The following is a 15,839-nucleotide window of genomic DNA, read 5'->3' as shown; positions in this document are numbered from 1 at the left end:
CCTCTGTTTGGCACAGTCAAGTGATTCCCTAGTAATCACCTACCAAACATTATTTGCAGCGGATGAAACAATACGTCCTTGCAGAGAGTTTGTGTGCTTATCTGTGTGCATGTGTACCAGTATAACAACAGTGTGTGCTAGTTTGTTTTTCGGGACAGTGAAGGAGGTGGGCGGGTCAGGCAGGTGTGTGTGTGTGTGTGTGTGTGTGTGTGTGTATACCTGGATAGAGGAGGGGACTGTTCAGACAAAGACATATCGCTGCTTGAGGGACTCTGTGGCGGCTCTAGTCTTTTGTTCTCCTTGTCCGACTCTCCTGAGGGCTGGTACATCGGTCTCTGCTGCAGAACACACATCCACATACTCTTTTTACCCAATACATTAAATAAATAATTTATATATATATATATATATATATATATATATGTGTGTGTGTGTGTGTGTGTGTGTTTCTAATTTCTTTCTTCCCAATTGTACTTGGCCAATATCCCCTGCTGCTGTCCCGGTAATTGCTCCAATTCCCCTCTGGGGAGAGTTGTAAACTTGCACATGCTTCCTCCAATACATATGAGGTCGCCAGCTGCTTCTTTTCACCTGACAGTGAGGACCAGAGGAGGCACTAGTGCAGCTACCAGGACTCATACCCCACCGGCTTCCCACCCGCAGACCACGGCCACTTGTGTCTGTAGGAACATCTGACCAAGCCGGAGGTACCGCTGCCGGGAATTGAACGTGGGTCTCCACGGTGGTAGGAGATTCCTTTCCCTCTACACTACCCAGACGCCCCAATACAGGTTTCAATGTGTTGCATATTTACCAGTTGAGTAGAAGCAGCAGCAGCAGCAGCAGGTTGTGTCTGTGTGGCCTCCTCTCCAAGCTGGGCCTCCTCCATCAGCAGTTTGGTGTAGGTCTCCTGGAGTCGTTTGTGCACAGGGGCCACAGGGGCCTCAGTGGTAAGGGCCGCTGGTTTAGCTCCTCCTCTCTGCTTCCTGTAGAGCTCCTGCAGTCTCTGGTTTCTCCTCTCCGCCTCCTCCCTTTGCTCCCTCTTCTCCTCCGCCTGACGCCTCTTCCTCTCCTCCTGTTGCCGGGCGATGTACTGGCGAACCGTGTCGGCGTCGTAGTGGCGCTTCTTCTGCGCCGTCTCGGCAGTGGCGACGGGCTCGGGTTGGCGTTTGCCGGGGCTGGCGCTGCGACTGCTACCCGTCGCCGCGGTAGCCCCCCAGGTAGAGACCGAAGCCCTTGTCCGTGACCCCGATCCCCCTCTCCCTCTCCTTCCGCTGTCCCCTCCCCGGGACCTCTGCCGGGCCCTCTCTTCCTTCTCGGCTGCTCTGCACTCCAGCTGCAGGTCATCCAGTAAACCCTGGATGTCTGCTGATAGCACCTTTGTGCTGGCAGCCACTGGGGCCTTGTCCTGAGCTGCAGCCGAGGGAACGGGCGTGGCCGTGGAGTGGGTGTTAGATCCTGCCTGGGTGCTGCTGCGAGGCCTCTCTGTGCTGTTGGGGCGCGATCGCCAGTTTGCTTCTGAACACGGGTCTGAGTTGGAGCGGTGCGGGCGACCTGGAGGACATTTACACAAAGGAAAGATCTTCTGGTTGGTAACTCAGCTAGAAATAGGAAGGAAATGCACACCAGCATAGAGAGAAACAGGAACTTTATTCACCTTATGTTGCCTCGCCCACTTTTCCTCTTCCGTGTCAGACGCAAAATCGATAAACTGCAAACTATGAATGAAGTTTGGCAACATTCAGCAGCTACACTGTGTGGCGAGTGTGGCCAACTTCAGTTACATTCTCATAGCGTTACTGCTGCGAGGAGCCGATGGTTGTACCCCGTCGGCATAACGTTAGTCACAAAAGCACGTCGACAGTGTTTTCTCACTGCCAGTACTGTAGCGGTTGACAGATACTAGCTAGTCCGACCGGTCACTGCTCGTTAAAAAATTCCAAATATATTCTGATAAACTAGTCACATATTTTGGAATATATATTACGTCCGGAAAGAAATATTAAAACGTTGTTACAGTTTGTTTTTCTTGCTTGAAAACAGCTTTTTGGCAAGTCTGAAAATGATAAAGGTAGGAGTAATCTACTTGCGGGTCTAAAACGGAATAACGATGACAAAATGACGTTATGCAGAAGCGTCCTAATATGGGCAAATGATAAGGTGAATAAATGGCTGGGGGCTTGAGAGGCAACATTTTAATTGCAACTCAAAATCTGGGCCAAACTGAAAAATACCCAACTAGATTTGACAATGTCTAATCCAGACATGTCTATTTACAGTGCAGAGTGCTCTTTCATGACATGGCTGCAGCCATGATCATTATGAAGGAAGCAGCTCCCTGCTCTACTCTGCCTCTCCCCAGAGTACGTGCCTCCTGCCTCCTGCCTCCTGCCTCCTGCCTCCTGCCTCCTGCCTCCTGCACTGGCAGAAACCTCAGGACATCAGACCGTGTACAATTGTGCAGTCAGCCGGAAACAGCCAGTCAATCTCTATTAATTCCGGTCAACAGCAGCCAGCATGTGCTAGGCCAGCAGAGACCTTTAATATAGATAGACACCCCCACTTAAAGTCACTTCATGTATCTGTGCCACAAGGTTTTGCCACTGCCACGCCCCCCTTAGGAGACTGGTCAGCCAATGAAGTTTCATACCATTGTCGATAATGTGTGTATGTGTATGTATATATATATATATATATATATATATATATATATATATATATATATATATATATATATACACACATATACATATATCCCCCGTTTGTTTGCTTTGTTCATGTATTGTCCAAAAAAAAAAAATATATATATATATATATATAAATATTGGGGGAAAAAAGTTTCATACCATTGACAGACAGCCAATCACAAGCCGAGAACCACGCCCATTTAGGAGACCGGAAGAGTTCCATTTCTTACAATTGGCGGAGCCTGGAGTGGGGTGTCTCTAATATGAAAGGTCTCTGGCTAGGCTAGAGAGAGAAGAAGATTGAGCATGTGTCCAGTAGACAGGGACTGTGGCTGTGTGTGCATAGTGGAAGCCCTATGCTTTTGATTGATTGCTATTCCTCTGGCTGGCTGCGTGTTGCCTGTCACACCGTGTGTCCCGAACATGCAAAACTACACACTGGAGAGACCATATAGAACATCTTCCAATTACAGTCCACACACAGTGTGCACACAGGCAACAGCAACAGTGTACCCAGTACTGACATTTATATTTGATTTTACGGATTGTAGAACGTTAAAGACAAGAAAGATGTGCTGGGAATGAAACAGTAGCCCAAAAAATGGAGATGGTTAATAACGGTGTGTCAAGAGAAGGTCCAAGAAGACAGTTTGAGAAATAGCTGTAGCAGAGAAGACTCGATTATGGATGGTGGAGTTGGTGGTTGATAAGAAGAAGAAAGGGGGCTAAACGTGGTAACATAAGACAGGGGTGTCATGGCACGTATAGAGGGGTCAATGTGTAGGTCTCGGCGCCCACCTGTCTTGCTCAGTCTGTCAGCTGGCGGGGGCCTGTCCTCGCTGGGCAGCCTGGGAACTGGACCCAGCACCTTCTTCACCAGCTTCTGACCGTCCCGCCACGACGCGGGGCCGATCACTGCAGGAACACAGAACGTTAACACCTCAGATGCTGCCACTGACGGCTTTCATAGAATTAGCACCACTCAAATCTGCAAAGGGCACTTCTGGTTAGGGGTGGGAATCGCAGAGTAACTCACGAATCACGATCGCGATACTTGGCTTTCGATAACGATGGTATCACGATACAGCAATTCTGCGATAATCGAAACATTGCAAGAAATGTCATCTGCTGTGATACATCACGATATTTGTGTAACTGAAGAGGAAAAAATACCCCTAAAAGGGCAAAAAGCAGGAATTATGTATTTATTCATAGAATTGACATGAAACAATGTACAACAAAGTGCAGAGTGACTGCATAGTGCCTCTTTAACACACACTGACTGCAGCTTGTCCACGACTCCACGTGTCAAGTCAAAATGTTTCAAGGAAGGAGACAAAATAATGCCTCACTAAAATCCTTTCAATCTGTGCAAATGAAGATTACAGAAAAAATGCATGCAAAAAAAAACCCCCACACATTTCAGGATAAACTGTCACGATATGGCATCATAATATGGTATCACGATACGGGTGCCAGTGTATCGATAATGTATCGCAAGAGGAAGTATCACGATATACTGTATATCGATATTTTGGTATTTTGTCCCACCCCTACTTCTGGTGTGTTAGAGGCCATACATCTTTATGCAGGTCAATATGGTTCATGTTCATGTATGCACACAGGCCACCACTGATGCTTGCTTGCTGCTTAGAGAGCATGGCAGAAATAGAAGAGAAAGACATGACAGGCAAGACTGACAGCTTCAATAAGACTCATTTAAGAAAGCAGTTGAATGGCGAGAATCTCCACTGTATAACATATTTTATGTATATATCATAAAAGAAAAACAGTAGCCACACTGCATTATGCATGTGCCCTCTACTATGAATCTCCAGGGGCAAACCTAATTCTTTGAGTTCCATGCAAGTTTAATGTTAACATCTCTGCTTTATGCATGACCTTGTGAAAACTGAGTTTGCACACTTGACTCCAAGCAGGGATTATTAGCAGAGAGGAAATGGAAAACGGTGCACTGCAGATATTAAATGAAGGTTCTTATTTGGCTATTCACATTCATTTAACTTCCAAACACCAGTCCAATATGACATGTGTGGAGAGGACCCTGCCTGCACATCAGAGCAGCGCGTGGGAATGAAGTTGCATAGCTACTAACCAAGCAGCTGTTTAGTGTGTGGATGAGCCAACGGGGCTGAACCTGATCACAGATTTCAGGGGGGCTATTTATAGTGCTGTGCCGGCATGGAACAGAGACCAGCAAGAGGGGAAAGACAAGCCAAAAAGCTGGGAAACACGAGCAGACGATGGAGCAGATTAGCAGAGTGCAAAACACACAGGCAGAAACCGGACATAGAGTGAACGAGAGCAAGAGACAGAGCAGTCGTTTGGCTACGTTTCCATCCAGCTGTCAAGCAAATCTGAAAGGTCACAAAAAAATAAATATGAACTACCCACATTTCCATCAACTGAGCAAATAATCCGCTTCCTGGCAGTTTAACAGAGCGATGTCACTAAACACACACCCATCAGTCAATGGAAGTCTTTCAAGAATAGAAAAGTATTATGCCACTTCGTGTTTTTTTTTTTTTTGCATTTCCATTTGTCAATGCTCAATGATCTCACAATTTCTTTTAGCAAGCATTAAAATGTTGTGGCCACATCGAGGAAGTATTATTGAAATGTGCCATCTCTATTCAGATTTCCTCATAAAATCCCTCATAATTTGCACAGTACATAGATGGAAACCAAGATCATGACAGAGAGTTGGAAAAAGTCAAACAAAGCTGATGCATATGTATTTATTCATGTGTGCCTCCTACACGCATGCTTTTGGGGGCATCATTGTGAGCGTACCCAGGGGCAGTTTACTCAGCTGTCCGAGCTCTGCCATGGCCGATTCGAGCAGTAGGTGGTGGTGACCATTCTGCATTCTTCTACAAGAGTGTCGCCATGCTACTTGCTTTTCACACACATACTGGACATTTCTCCAGGGATAAGAGACTTAACACAGCCTGGGCAGCCAGCAGTGCCACTGGATCATGTACTGAAAACACATGCTGGCCATTTATGGGACAAGCGGGTGGATGGACAGTTACCACAGTGTTCAGAGAGGCTCCCTGTTGAGCAAAAACTGGAGTAGTAGACTAATGGATTGTACTCACTCTGACTACATTTGTATGAGGATCAAATGGATTATCTACACAACCCAAATGAAAACCAGACTGCTGTATTGGATTAAGTATAAAAAAAATAAATGTACACATGTGTAGTAAAAAAAAAAATGCTTAGTTACTACAGCCTAGTTGATGCAATAATGACGTTTGGAATCAGCGTATTTGTTTTATTTTTTATTATGACAGATCCTTCCACCTTCTCAGCTTTCCTATCTCCGTAACAGGAAAAAACAAAAACAAGAAGAGAGAATTGCCCACTTCGCTCAATAAAAAAAGGTTATTATACCTGGTTTTGCATGTGAGTCAGAGGCAAGGGCAGCTTTGTGGACCTTCCTGACTGGTTTTTGAGGCTGCCTCTCTTTGGACCTGTCCGCTGGCCTCTGTTCCCTCTGCTGTTGGTGCCTGGATCTGGTACCCTCTGTACAAAAAACACACAGGGAAAATGAGCCACCGAGCATGACAGAGAAACCATAGAGCAAGAAATGACAAACATCTCTGCATGGTATAAACCAATTAGATTTAAAATTCAACAGTGGGATGAAACATGTGTAAGCTCCGTGTCAAAATGTGTGAGGTATATCTGAAAATGAAGAAGAGAGTGGAGCGCGCACCAAGACGGAAAACATAAAAAATTATAATAAAAATAAAATAAAAATCCTCAGTGTGCGGTATATCTGAAAATGAAACCCTTGGCATATTAAACTCCTCAGTGAAAAGCTGCTAACAGATTTAGACACTAGCAAACATAATTTGTGCTTCTGGCTGATTCAATAAAATTTCCAGCAGAACCTTGTTTATCTGAATGTAGCTCAGAAAACGTCTGAATCAGCAAACTGCCAGCAGTTAAAATGTGCTGTGACATTTTATATATTAAAAGACAATTTAATAGAATTAACATAATAACTGAAATCTGCCATATTTTGACATCCCTGTCATCTCAGATATTTCAGAATCTGAAGATTGCTAAAGATCCCCAAAAATGCCAATTCATTATAAATTGTTGATTCGTGGACTAAACTCAAAACAAAGTCATTAAGCAGAAAACTGTCCCAAGTGTACTTACAGCAGCTTTGGATGGAGCCATTCAAATTATTTAGCAGTTACTGTATTTCCAATTCCAGGGAATAGTGAGATTCACAAACACTGTAATGTTAGCTCAGGAGGTCATAAACTAAGAACGACCGGTTACCGTCATAACAATTACCTTAAGGACAACAATACGATCCTTCTCAACGTCCATATTCAATATATCTTCTTCATGATGATGAAATCCCAACTTTTTTGGACTTCTTTGCTCAGCTGTCTGTTTAGAGCTCACTTGCTAACATTAGCAGGCTAATGATGGCTAGTGAGCAGCGGGCATCTTCCGCCACTCAGCCTCAGCCAGATAGGATTTATGACATCACTGATAACATCACAATTGCTCGAACGACATCACTGATGACATCACAATTGCTCGAGTGACATCACTGATGACATCACAATTCACTGATTTATTACATCACTGATGTCACAAATCGCTACATCAACTTAAGGTCTCATTATGCTTTCCGCATCAGCGAGGAACGCGAGTGTCCACGCGGAAAAGTGACGTCAAATCAGCAGACACGCCCCTCCGCAAGGCTCCGTGCGGACGGTTTTCGAGCGGCCGTGCGCACGCCGAAATTTGTAACTACGTGGACGCGGACGGGCGGACAAAGTGGAGTTTTCAAGACTCGCGCTCAATTCCGCCTGCAGAAACCCACACTGAGTATACAAGCTCCACACGTTTCCTCGTCGGATTCCGTGTCTCTCATTTCCGTGCGGCCGGCCAAAGCGTCAAGCATATTCCAGGCTAGACACAGGCCGCTAACTGATGATGATGATGATTTAATCTCATAATTTTTAAAACCACAACACAATGTTCAACTTTCCTTTTAAGAGGTGCTTTTTACTTTTAAAGTACTTCCACTGAGGTAAATGAAGAGCAAAATAATACTTCTACTTGAGTGGGAAATTCCAGCAAACCGTAGACCAAGAAATGACAAACATCTCTGCATGATATAAACAAAGTCAATTAAAATTCAACAGTGGGATGAAACGTGTGTAAGCTCTGTGTCCAAATGTGTGAGGTATATCGAAAAATGAAGAAGAGAGTGGAGCGCGCACCAAGATGGAAACATAAAAAAGAAAATCCTCCATGTGCGGTATATCTGAAAATGAGACCCTTGGGCATACTAAACTCCTCAGTGAAAAGCTGCTAACAGATTTAGACACTAGCAAACAAAATTTGTGCTTCTGGCTGATTCAATCAAATTTCCAGCAGAACCTTGTTTATCTGACTGCAACTCCGACTTCTGAATCAGCAAACTGCCAGGAGTCAAAATGTGCGGTGACATTCTATATAATATTAAAATACAACTGAATAGAATCAACATAACTGAAATCTGCCATATTTTCAGCTATTTTAATTGTAATCTAATTCAGTGTTTTGTATTTAATTCTTCCTAATGACCATGGGTTTTGCATAATCAAGGTTATACTGCAGTTATTTAGGTCAAGTGTTTTTGAGGGTGGTGGGGGCATCAGTAAGCAGGAATGGGGTCTTGTAACCTGGCTGAAAGCCCAGGAACACAGAGAGACCCAAGCAGATCAGAGACCAGACAACATTCTGGGAAGATGTGTCCCTGTAAGAGACGGGAAAGAAACCAGGGCTGCGCAAAAATGCCTGGAGGCAGTGCTGCAGAACAACCCTAACGCCTAACCACATGCAACACTCCTCGCATCAGAAGACACAAAGTCCCCCAGATTCATACTAGGACACCCAAACCTCTACTGACGTATTCTCATTTAACATTTTACTTTGATTTTCTCAGAAATAATCTACTTTTATTGACTTACTTACTTAAGGGGCAACAAAATAATTTGTCAGTGCCCCAGGAGTTAGGAGTAGGTATAGAAAAGCCTGGATATTTAAACCGAGCGTGATGTGCCAGCAGCGTTTAGAATAGATGCAGTGTTTTCCAGGAACAGGAAGTGTGCTTTTGTGTGTGTTCCATGCTCACCAGCAAACTGCTGTGACAGGTCTCTGTAGATCTCTCTGCTAAGGTTATGAAACTCCTCTTCCTTCCACACCTTCCCGTCAGGGGCCCGGATCGTTGTCTCAGTACTGTTGAAACCTGAGAGGAACAGAAAGGACGCAAAATATAAACCGTAGCTACCCGTTTTGTACGGCATTGATTCAATCTATCATCCAAAACCACCAAAATATCACTGAACATTTCAGTCTCATGTTATATCATTCATCGGTCAAACGAGCAAACAAGTTAAGAGTTTGGGTCGGATGCAACAGTCAAGGTACCTTTGTATATACGTGCGGGTGGCGCAGGTGCAACTTTCCGTATTTTCGCCGTGGGCACAGTGGTGGCGCCGCCGCCATCACTCGCCACAGTTCGTATGGGCTGTTCCAGGCATCCCAGCAGCCTGTCTCTCTCCGCAGCCTCCTCCAGATGTTGCCTCTGCCTGCGGATCCGCTCTTTCAGCTTCTCCAGCTTATCGTCCGGCTGGCGTCGGCGTAGGTTCTCCAGCCGCTGGGAAGCTGATCCGGGGCTGGTGGAGGCAGAGCTCTCCCCTCGGCCCACGGAGCCTGGGGCTGGAGCTAGGGATGGGCTCGACTCTTGGCTCTCCACACGCTGGGTGACTTGTGCTTTGGGCGTACCATCCTTCCCAGCCCCCTCCCTAGCATGGGCTCGTACCCCTGTGGGACGCGAGCGGCCAACAGTCCTCAGAGTGTCCAGGTCATTGAGGTAGCGGACCTCTGTGCTCTCTAGAGCCGAGGAGTGTGTGCTGTCCAGGTCCCTGTCTGTCTGTTTGTCCCGGGTGTCTCTCTGGTAGACCAGTTGACTGAGGAGAGAGTCTGAGGCAGGCATCGAGGACGGGTACGAAAACCCAGGCACTGACTGCAGGCTGTAGGCCTCCAGGCCTGAGGGGGGCAGCGGCGGAGGGGTGGCCTCCCTGGACAGAAACCAGATTTACACAGGATCAGGGAGAGGATCAAGATTGACCCTTAAAGGAACACTCCGCCCATTTTCAACCAGCTTTGTATCATTAGAACATCAGTAGTATATCAGAAAACTGTAAACTGTTTTGAAGTCTGTCATTTAATTTGACAGTTATTGAGTGTTAAAGTGTGGACCAGTGACATCACTGGTCCACACTAACTCAAATTAATAACTCATTAACTCAAATCAACTCTCAATAACTGTCAAACTGAAGTCATTCATCTAGTTTGACAGTTATTGAGAGTTGATTTGAGTTAATGAGTTATTAACACATTCAGTGCCAAGGACGTCTGTGCACGTCCTAAAAAAAAGTAACGTTCAGTGCCAAGGACGTCTGTGGACGTCCTAAAATCATAATTCATATTATTCCATAATTCTGCTGTTTAAGGTCGTACCCAGCCAGTGAGCATGAATCCCTTCAAGGGATCACACGGCGCCACCTTAAACATCGTCACAGGAGCTGCTCCACCCACCTCAGATCCTTTACTTTGTACAGGAGACAGCGGAGAAAGCCGTGGAAACCGATGCATGCTTTCTGCCAGAGCCTATATATTGCTCCGTCTACAGCGAGAGTGGGCTCGGCTGCATCCGCGCTCACAACTGAGCTCTTATGCTTCTATCTATCTCCACACGATTTCCTAGAAAGGCAGCATCCGAAGCCGAACGGGCCAAGCCTTTTCGTTCAGTCGCGTTTGCCAGCGCGCATCATTTCCTTGATGCCCATCAAGGAAATGATGCGCGCAGCAAAGCTGGGATCTGTCCGGGGCAAAAACGAGTCGAGAAAGCAAACTCTGTGCGTGTGGGAGGAGCCCGCAGCTCAGAGGTGGAGAGGGGGGGGGGGGGGGGGGGGGGGGGGGAGAGGGGTGTGTGGCTGCACAGAAACCACACCACACGCCACCACATCAGAAAACACCAGCCAGAGTCAGTAAATGTGCTCGAAATTAGAGTGCAAAAGGTATTCATAAAAGGGGCTATATCTTGGAAAGAAAAAAAAAACGACAGAAAACCCATGAAAGTGCACTTTTTTGAGAGGCTGTAATTTCATAATGGAACTGTCTAGAAACAAAATTTCTTCTTTGGAAGAAGCAGGAGTGTTCAATCTTTCATTAAAGTCCAGCCCCGTTAATATAGCCATAATAGAAAAAATTCTATAGCTGTTTTCAACTGAATGGAAGTGAATCTGGCACAGGCTCCAGACAATTTTACTGAAGCGCTGTGGCACTGAATGTGTTAATTTGAGTTAGTGTGGACCAGTGATGTCACTGGTCCACACTTTAACACTCAATAACTGTCAAATTAAATGACAGACTTCAAAACAGTTTACAGTTTTCTGATATACTACTGATGTTCTAATGATACAAAGCTGGTTGAAAATGGGCGGAGTGTTCCTTTAATCTAGCACTCACTGAGAATGCACCAAGAACACATTTGAGGCTGGACAAGGGGTATTACTGTAGCTGCAGGAAGGAAGCATACACTTGAGATGTCACTTTCAATTACACCATTTTAAAAGATCCCGGCAGTTTCGGTATTGCAACTCATAGACTGCCCTCATTGGTGCTGTCTGAGAGCCACTAGATTAGAAGAGTAAGATTACTGGCTTGAGTTTCTCAAAGCTAACGCGTAGTCCGTTTATATTTTCAGCCATTTGTGCTGGAGAGAGCAGGAAAAAGTGCCTTGCGTGAACAGATTGCTTGGTGGAAAGGTTTTGGTTTCAGTATTAAACTGTAATGTAATACTGGGAAAGTAGCGTGCGTGTTCCCTGCAATTAAGTATTACCTGCATTCATTTGAAAGACAATTATAATTTCTTGTAGCTGCTGATCTGATGACTGTGGGAATGTTAAATTTGATTCGTGTTAATGCAAATTGGAACATGTAAATGCAACCCCACGGTCACAGTTTTAATTTAATACTTATGCATGCATTATCGGGGACAAAAGGAACATTTAAACAAAATGATATAATTTGATCCATTCATTTGCTAGTAATATTAAAACTGTAAAATGAAAAAGTGCATTTGACATTTCATTTTGAGACTTGTCTGAGTTGTCTCTTGCTTAATGGTTAACAACATTCAAACAATGGTTCAAATGTCAAATAAACAACGTATGTTTTTTCCATTGTGTACAATATTTCAGTCATAATAAAAAGTGTGTTGCAGTGTTTTGAGTAACGATATTGGAAGCAAGTCTTGAAGGCTTTGTACTAACCTTTTAATAAAATGGTGTTTAAACCTCTTATTGTTGAGGCATGCAAGCTATTCGAGCAGGGCGACGTCAAGAGCATATGGTCTCTGAATAGAGGTCTTGTATACTAAAGAACCTAAGGGGCAGGCTGTTGGCTGTCTGAACCTGCTGTTCTGAGTCTGACGTAGTAAGTCTGAACAACATTCAACTGATACAGTAATACAGCCCCGGCAGGCAGACTAAGCTCTCACTCTGTACAACATGAACACCATTTTGTATAACTAGGGCTCTCAGTGTAGATTAACATTGTTTGGTGCAGTGTCGATTCCTTGAATTTGAAATCTATAGCATTTTTTTTATATGCATGTTGAATAAAAGCTTATTATGCAATGCAAACGCCAACAGCGTCAGATGAATCATTCAAGTACAAAACCTCAGCACCAAGTGACCAGTTCATTTCAGTAGTGGTACTGATGTGATTCGGTCAGTACCAAAAAAGCACCGACCATCGGTACCCGCTCCCAGCCCTGGGTATGACTGCATCAACTGCTATCCAATAGCAGCGTTCCTACAGAGAGCTGGGCGAGGCTGACACGACAGGGTTTTAGTGTGTGTAGTGCCTACCTGTACGAGGCCAGCGGTTCCCTAAACTCCACGTTGTTGCTCCTACGGACATTGCTGTCCTGGGTGGTGTTTCTCAGCGGACTGCGAGAGCTGCTCTTCTCTGGGCTTTGGTGACTACGGCCCCTCCCCTTAGAAGAGCCTCCTGTGTCGTCCGCTCGTCGTCCATCTGAGGTAGGAAGAGTCGCGTTAAAATCTCATCTTGAATGTCAAAAATGTCAACATATTGTTGTCATCTCTTGATTCTGTAATGGAATGTCACATAATAATAATAATAATAATAATAATAATAATAATAATAATAATGCGGCTAGTAGTGACTAGATGGATTGTATGTTCTCATAGTCTATTTTGTTTACAATTTTGGGATACCGACCCCTGCGGCTCTGCTTCCTGGAGGAACTCTTCTTGGGGTCCATGATGGAGTCCATGAGAACTCCTGTCCCTGGAGCTGCCTCCAGGCGGTTTTCTATGTGCCGCAACTACAGGGAGGGAACACAAATGTCAGACTCTTTGGTTGATATAAACAAAAGACTAAAGAGTCATCCTTGTCATCTCAGATATTTCAGAATCTGAAGATTGCTGAAGATCCGCCCCCAAAAAATACCAATTCATTACAAATTGTTGATTCGTTGACTAAACTCAAAGCAAAGGCAGTAAGCGGAAAACTGTCCCGAGTGTACTTACAGCAGCTTTGGACTGAGCCAAACCTTTCCATGCAGCTGTCAGCTCTGAGAAGGACAGGGAGAGCAAAAGAAAATTGGAACACACATTAGAACCTATTTTTTGTGTAAACAACCCCTAACAACACATTTATTTTTAAGAACTTCACGTTTGTGACCAAATTCAAAGTGACCGTCCGTGAGACCACCATACTAACTCTGAGCATAAACAGTAATACAATCAAACCGAATCAAATGTGTACCGGTATATGCACCTCTGCCATTGTCCTGGCCAGCAGGCTGCTGTGTGGAGCTTTTAAGAGATACCCCATTCCTCCTGCTGCTCCTCATCGCTCCCGTTCGCCTGCAGCCAGACAGCAGACAAACAAGAAGAAAATACTTGATGGAGGTCAACACCAAAAAGGCAATAAAAGAAGAAAATATTGCTGGTATATCAGCGTGGTAGTATTTTATCGCCAATAGTTTACTTTGCGTATTTTTAAATCCCAGTGTGTTACCCGTATTTTACTTTGGTAGAACATGAAACACAAAATCCATTTTCAGCACACACATAGGAGTTCAAGAGCAGTCAATCTCCAACATTAGCTGGGTTGGGGATCTGCTGTGCTGTCGTCATGTCACCAAAGTCACCTTGACACTCAAGTAGGGATGAAACGATAACTGGTTTTAATGATATAAGCGTGATAAAATTCCTGACGATAACGTACCATTTCAAATTTTCCTTATCATTAAAACCATATGACAGTGATTACGGCGCTTTGAAAAATGCGGCAAATATTGTCGGATCATCAACCAAAGTTAGCAAGTCTCCGAGACGCAGGCGCACAGCCTTGGTGAAATGATTTCAGTGAGTGTATCAGTACTTTTTGAACATTTCAGCACATTTCTTCTAAAGCCACCTATTTCTGAAGAAAATGGTGAAAACGACATACCCAAACTAAAATGCTTACTGTGGCTGAACCGCTAGGGTTACAGACAAGTGCCTGACCTTTTCTGAAAGGTAAGACTTTGAAGTTTCTGTTCCAAGTGTCAGAATGACTCTATGTGTTACTGACCCTGAGTAACACCAGCTCAAACACAGTGGTTGATTCTTGCCTAGAATAAAAAACACTTTAGTGTAAACAGTTACCTGTGGTTGTTGTATTTATGGCTAGAAACCCAATGGAGACATAGCCACAGGCCTTACCACATCCCAACTCAAAGAAGATGAAAAAATACCAAAACATGAGTATTTGGCACTGGTTTTTGTAGGGAGATACCTAGGCGGATTTCCAAAAAGCCATTATAAAAAGCCAAATAATCTGAAATGTTGTCTTTGTACAAAGACAGCTATAACTTCTGCTGTGTTGATCTGATCTGAAAAAGGAAGACATGGTTCGATGCGCAAGATTCAGCCGGTTAATTTGGTATGTAGCATGAATAGCATTGTTCAGAATTAACTACCTAATTAATCACATAAATGACAGATGAACAGCAAAAAAATCAGAAACGTAACGCCGGGGTTACGGTGCCATGCAAGAGGTTAACAATACCATGATACTGATAACCGTGATATTTTGGGTCACTATAATCGTGATATGAGATTCATAGCGTTTCATCTCTACATTGAAGATATATTTGGTCTATTTTGTCCCATTGTGTATATTTTACAAGTATGATATAGGCTTTCAATATGAACTTGAGTGGTGGTGAGAAATTGTCACTGAGAATGAGGTCCTATTTAAAGTGACTGTTTGCAAACTCCTATAAAAGCGGATGTGTTCTAGTTCTACCAAAGTGAAAATCACTATAAGGGGTAATTGCACTGTCACACATCCTGAGCTTTGCCCTGGCCTGTGCTTTCACTTTCATCAATTTGAGGACATGAGTAACGGAACAGGATTTAACCACAACTGAGGCTGGTTTCGGAAAAGCATCCCAGCTCTCTCTCTCCTTTGAGTTACTTGCAAAAGAAGAAAAGTCTTTACAGCAAGATGCTTCTGAGAGAGTCAACACAAATAGGAGTTGGTTTTGTGACAAATGCAGCAACATCTCGGCACTCAGACAGATAAAACCAACTGTGTTCCCAAAACATGGGATACAACTCAAACAGAAAGCACCACCAAGTACTTTGTAACATGGAACAAAGAACCAACTCACTAACACAACGTTGCCTGTGACTAGGCTACAGAAAACGTCCCTCTGCATCCGGCATCTGAACTGACACACTCCAAAATAAACAATACATATTGGTACAGCCTGACTTATTATAAGTCATTGTCATAATAGGTGGATCATGAGACATTCATAACACATCTATTTACCATGACAGACTGTTGACAGTAGATAGATGTTACCCTGCCATTTAAAACAGGTTCTACAGCAGCAAATTCCCACATAAGATCTCCATGAATGAGGAAAACGCAACAGAAGTCATCCACACGCCAGGCACACGATGTTTACTTGAAACTAGTGCTGCACGAATAATTTTGTTTGCCAGATTTGAC

At 44.2% G+C, this 15,839-nt stretch overlaps 1 protein-coding gene across 1 annotated transcript in view; it reads right to left on the bottom strand.

Moving 5' to 3' along the window:
* Nucleotides 1-13,683, bottom strand: part of cep350 (centrosomal protein 350) — a gene marked incomplete at its 5' end in the record, with an annotated part of 41,970 nt that extends 28,287 nt beyond the window's left edge. Inside the window, 10 exons of the mRNA XM_083647226.1 lie at nucleotides 220-338; nucleotides 815-1,554; nucleotides 3,486-3,602; nucleotides 6,108-6,239; nucleotides 8,866-8,979; nucleotides 9,162-9,814; nucleotides 12,674-12,839; nucleotides 13,047-13,152; nucleotides 13,358-13,401; nucleotides 13,608-13,683. Coding sequence (XP_083503352.1) covers nucleotides 220-338; nucleotides 815-1,554; nucleotides 3,486-3,602; nucleotides 6,108-6,239; nucleotides 8,866-8,979; nucleotides 9,162-9,814; nucleotides 12,674-12,839; nucleotides 13,047-13,152; nucleotides 13,358-13,401; nucleotides 13,608-13,683 — 2,267 coding nt within the window. The remainder of the gene's footprint in view (nucleotides 1-219; nucleotides 339-814; nucleotides 1,555-3,485; nucleotides 3,603-6,107; nucleotides 6,240-8,865; nucleotides 8,980-9,161; nucleotides 9,815-12,673; nucleotides 12,840-13,046; nucleotides 13,153-13,357; nucleotides 13,402-13,607) is intronic.
* Nucleotides 13,684-15,839: the final 2,156 nt, after the last annotated feature.

The sequence above is a fragment of the Poromitra crassiceps genome (assembly GCF_964638095.1).
Source record: "Poromitra crassiceps genome assembly, chromosome: 12".
In the NCBI taxonomy this organism is placed as follows: domain Eukaryota; kingdom Metazoa; phylum Chordata; class Actinopteri; order Beryciformes; family Melamphaidae; genus Poromitra; species Poromitra crassiceps.
The sequence above is the reverse complement of the archived record's forward strand: the minus strand, read 5'-3'. Positions and strand labels throughout refer to the sequence as shown.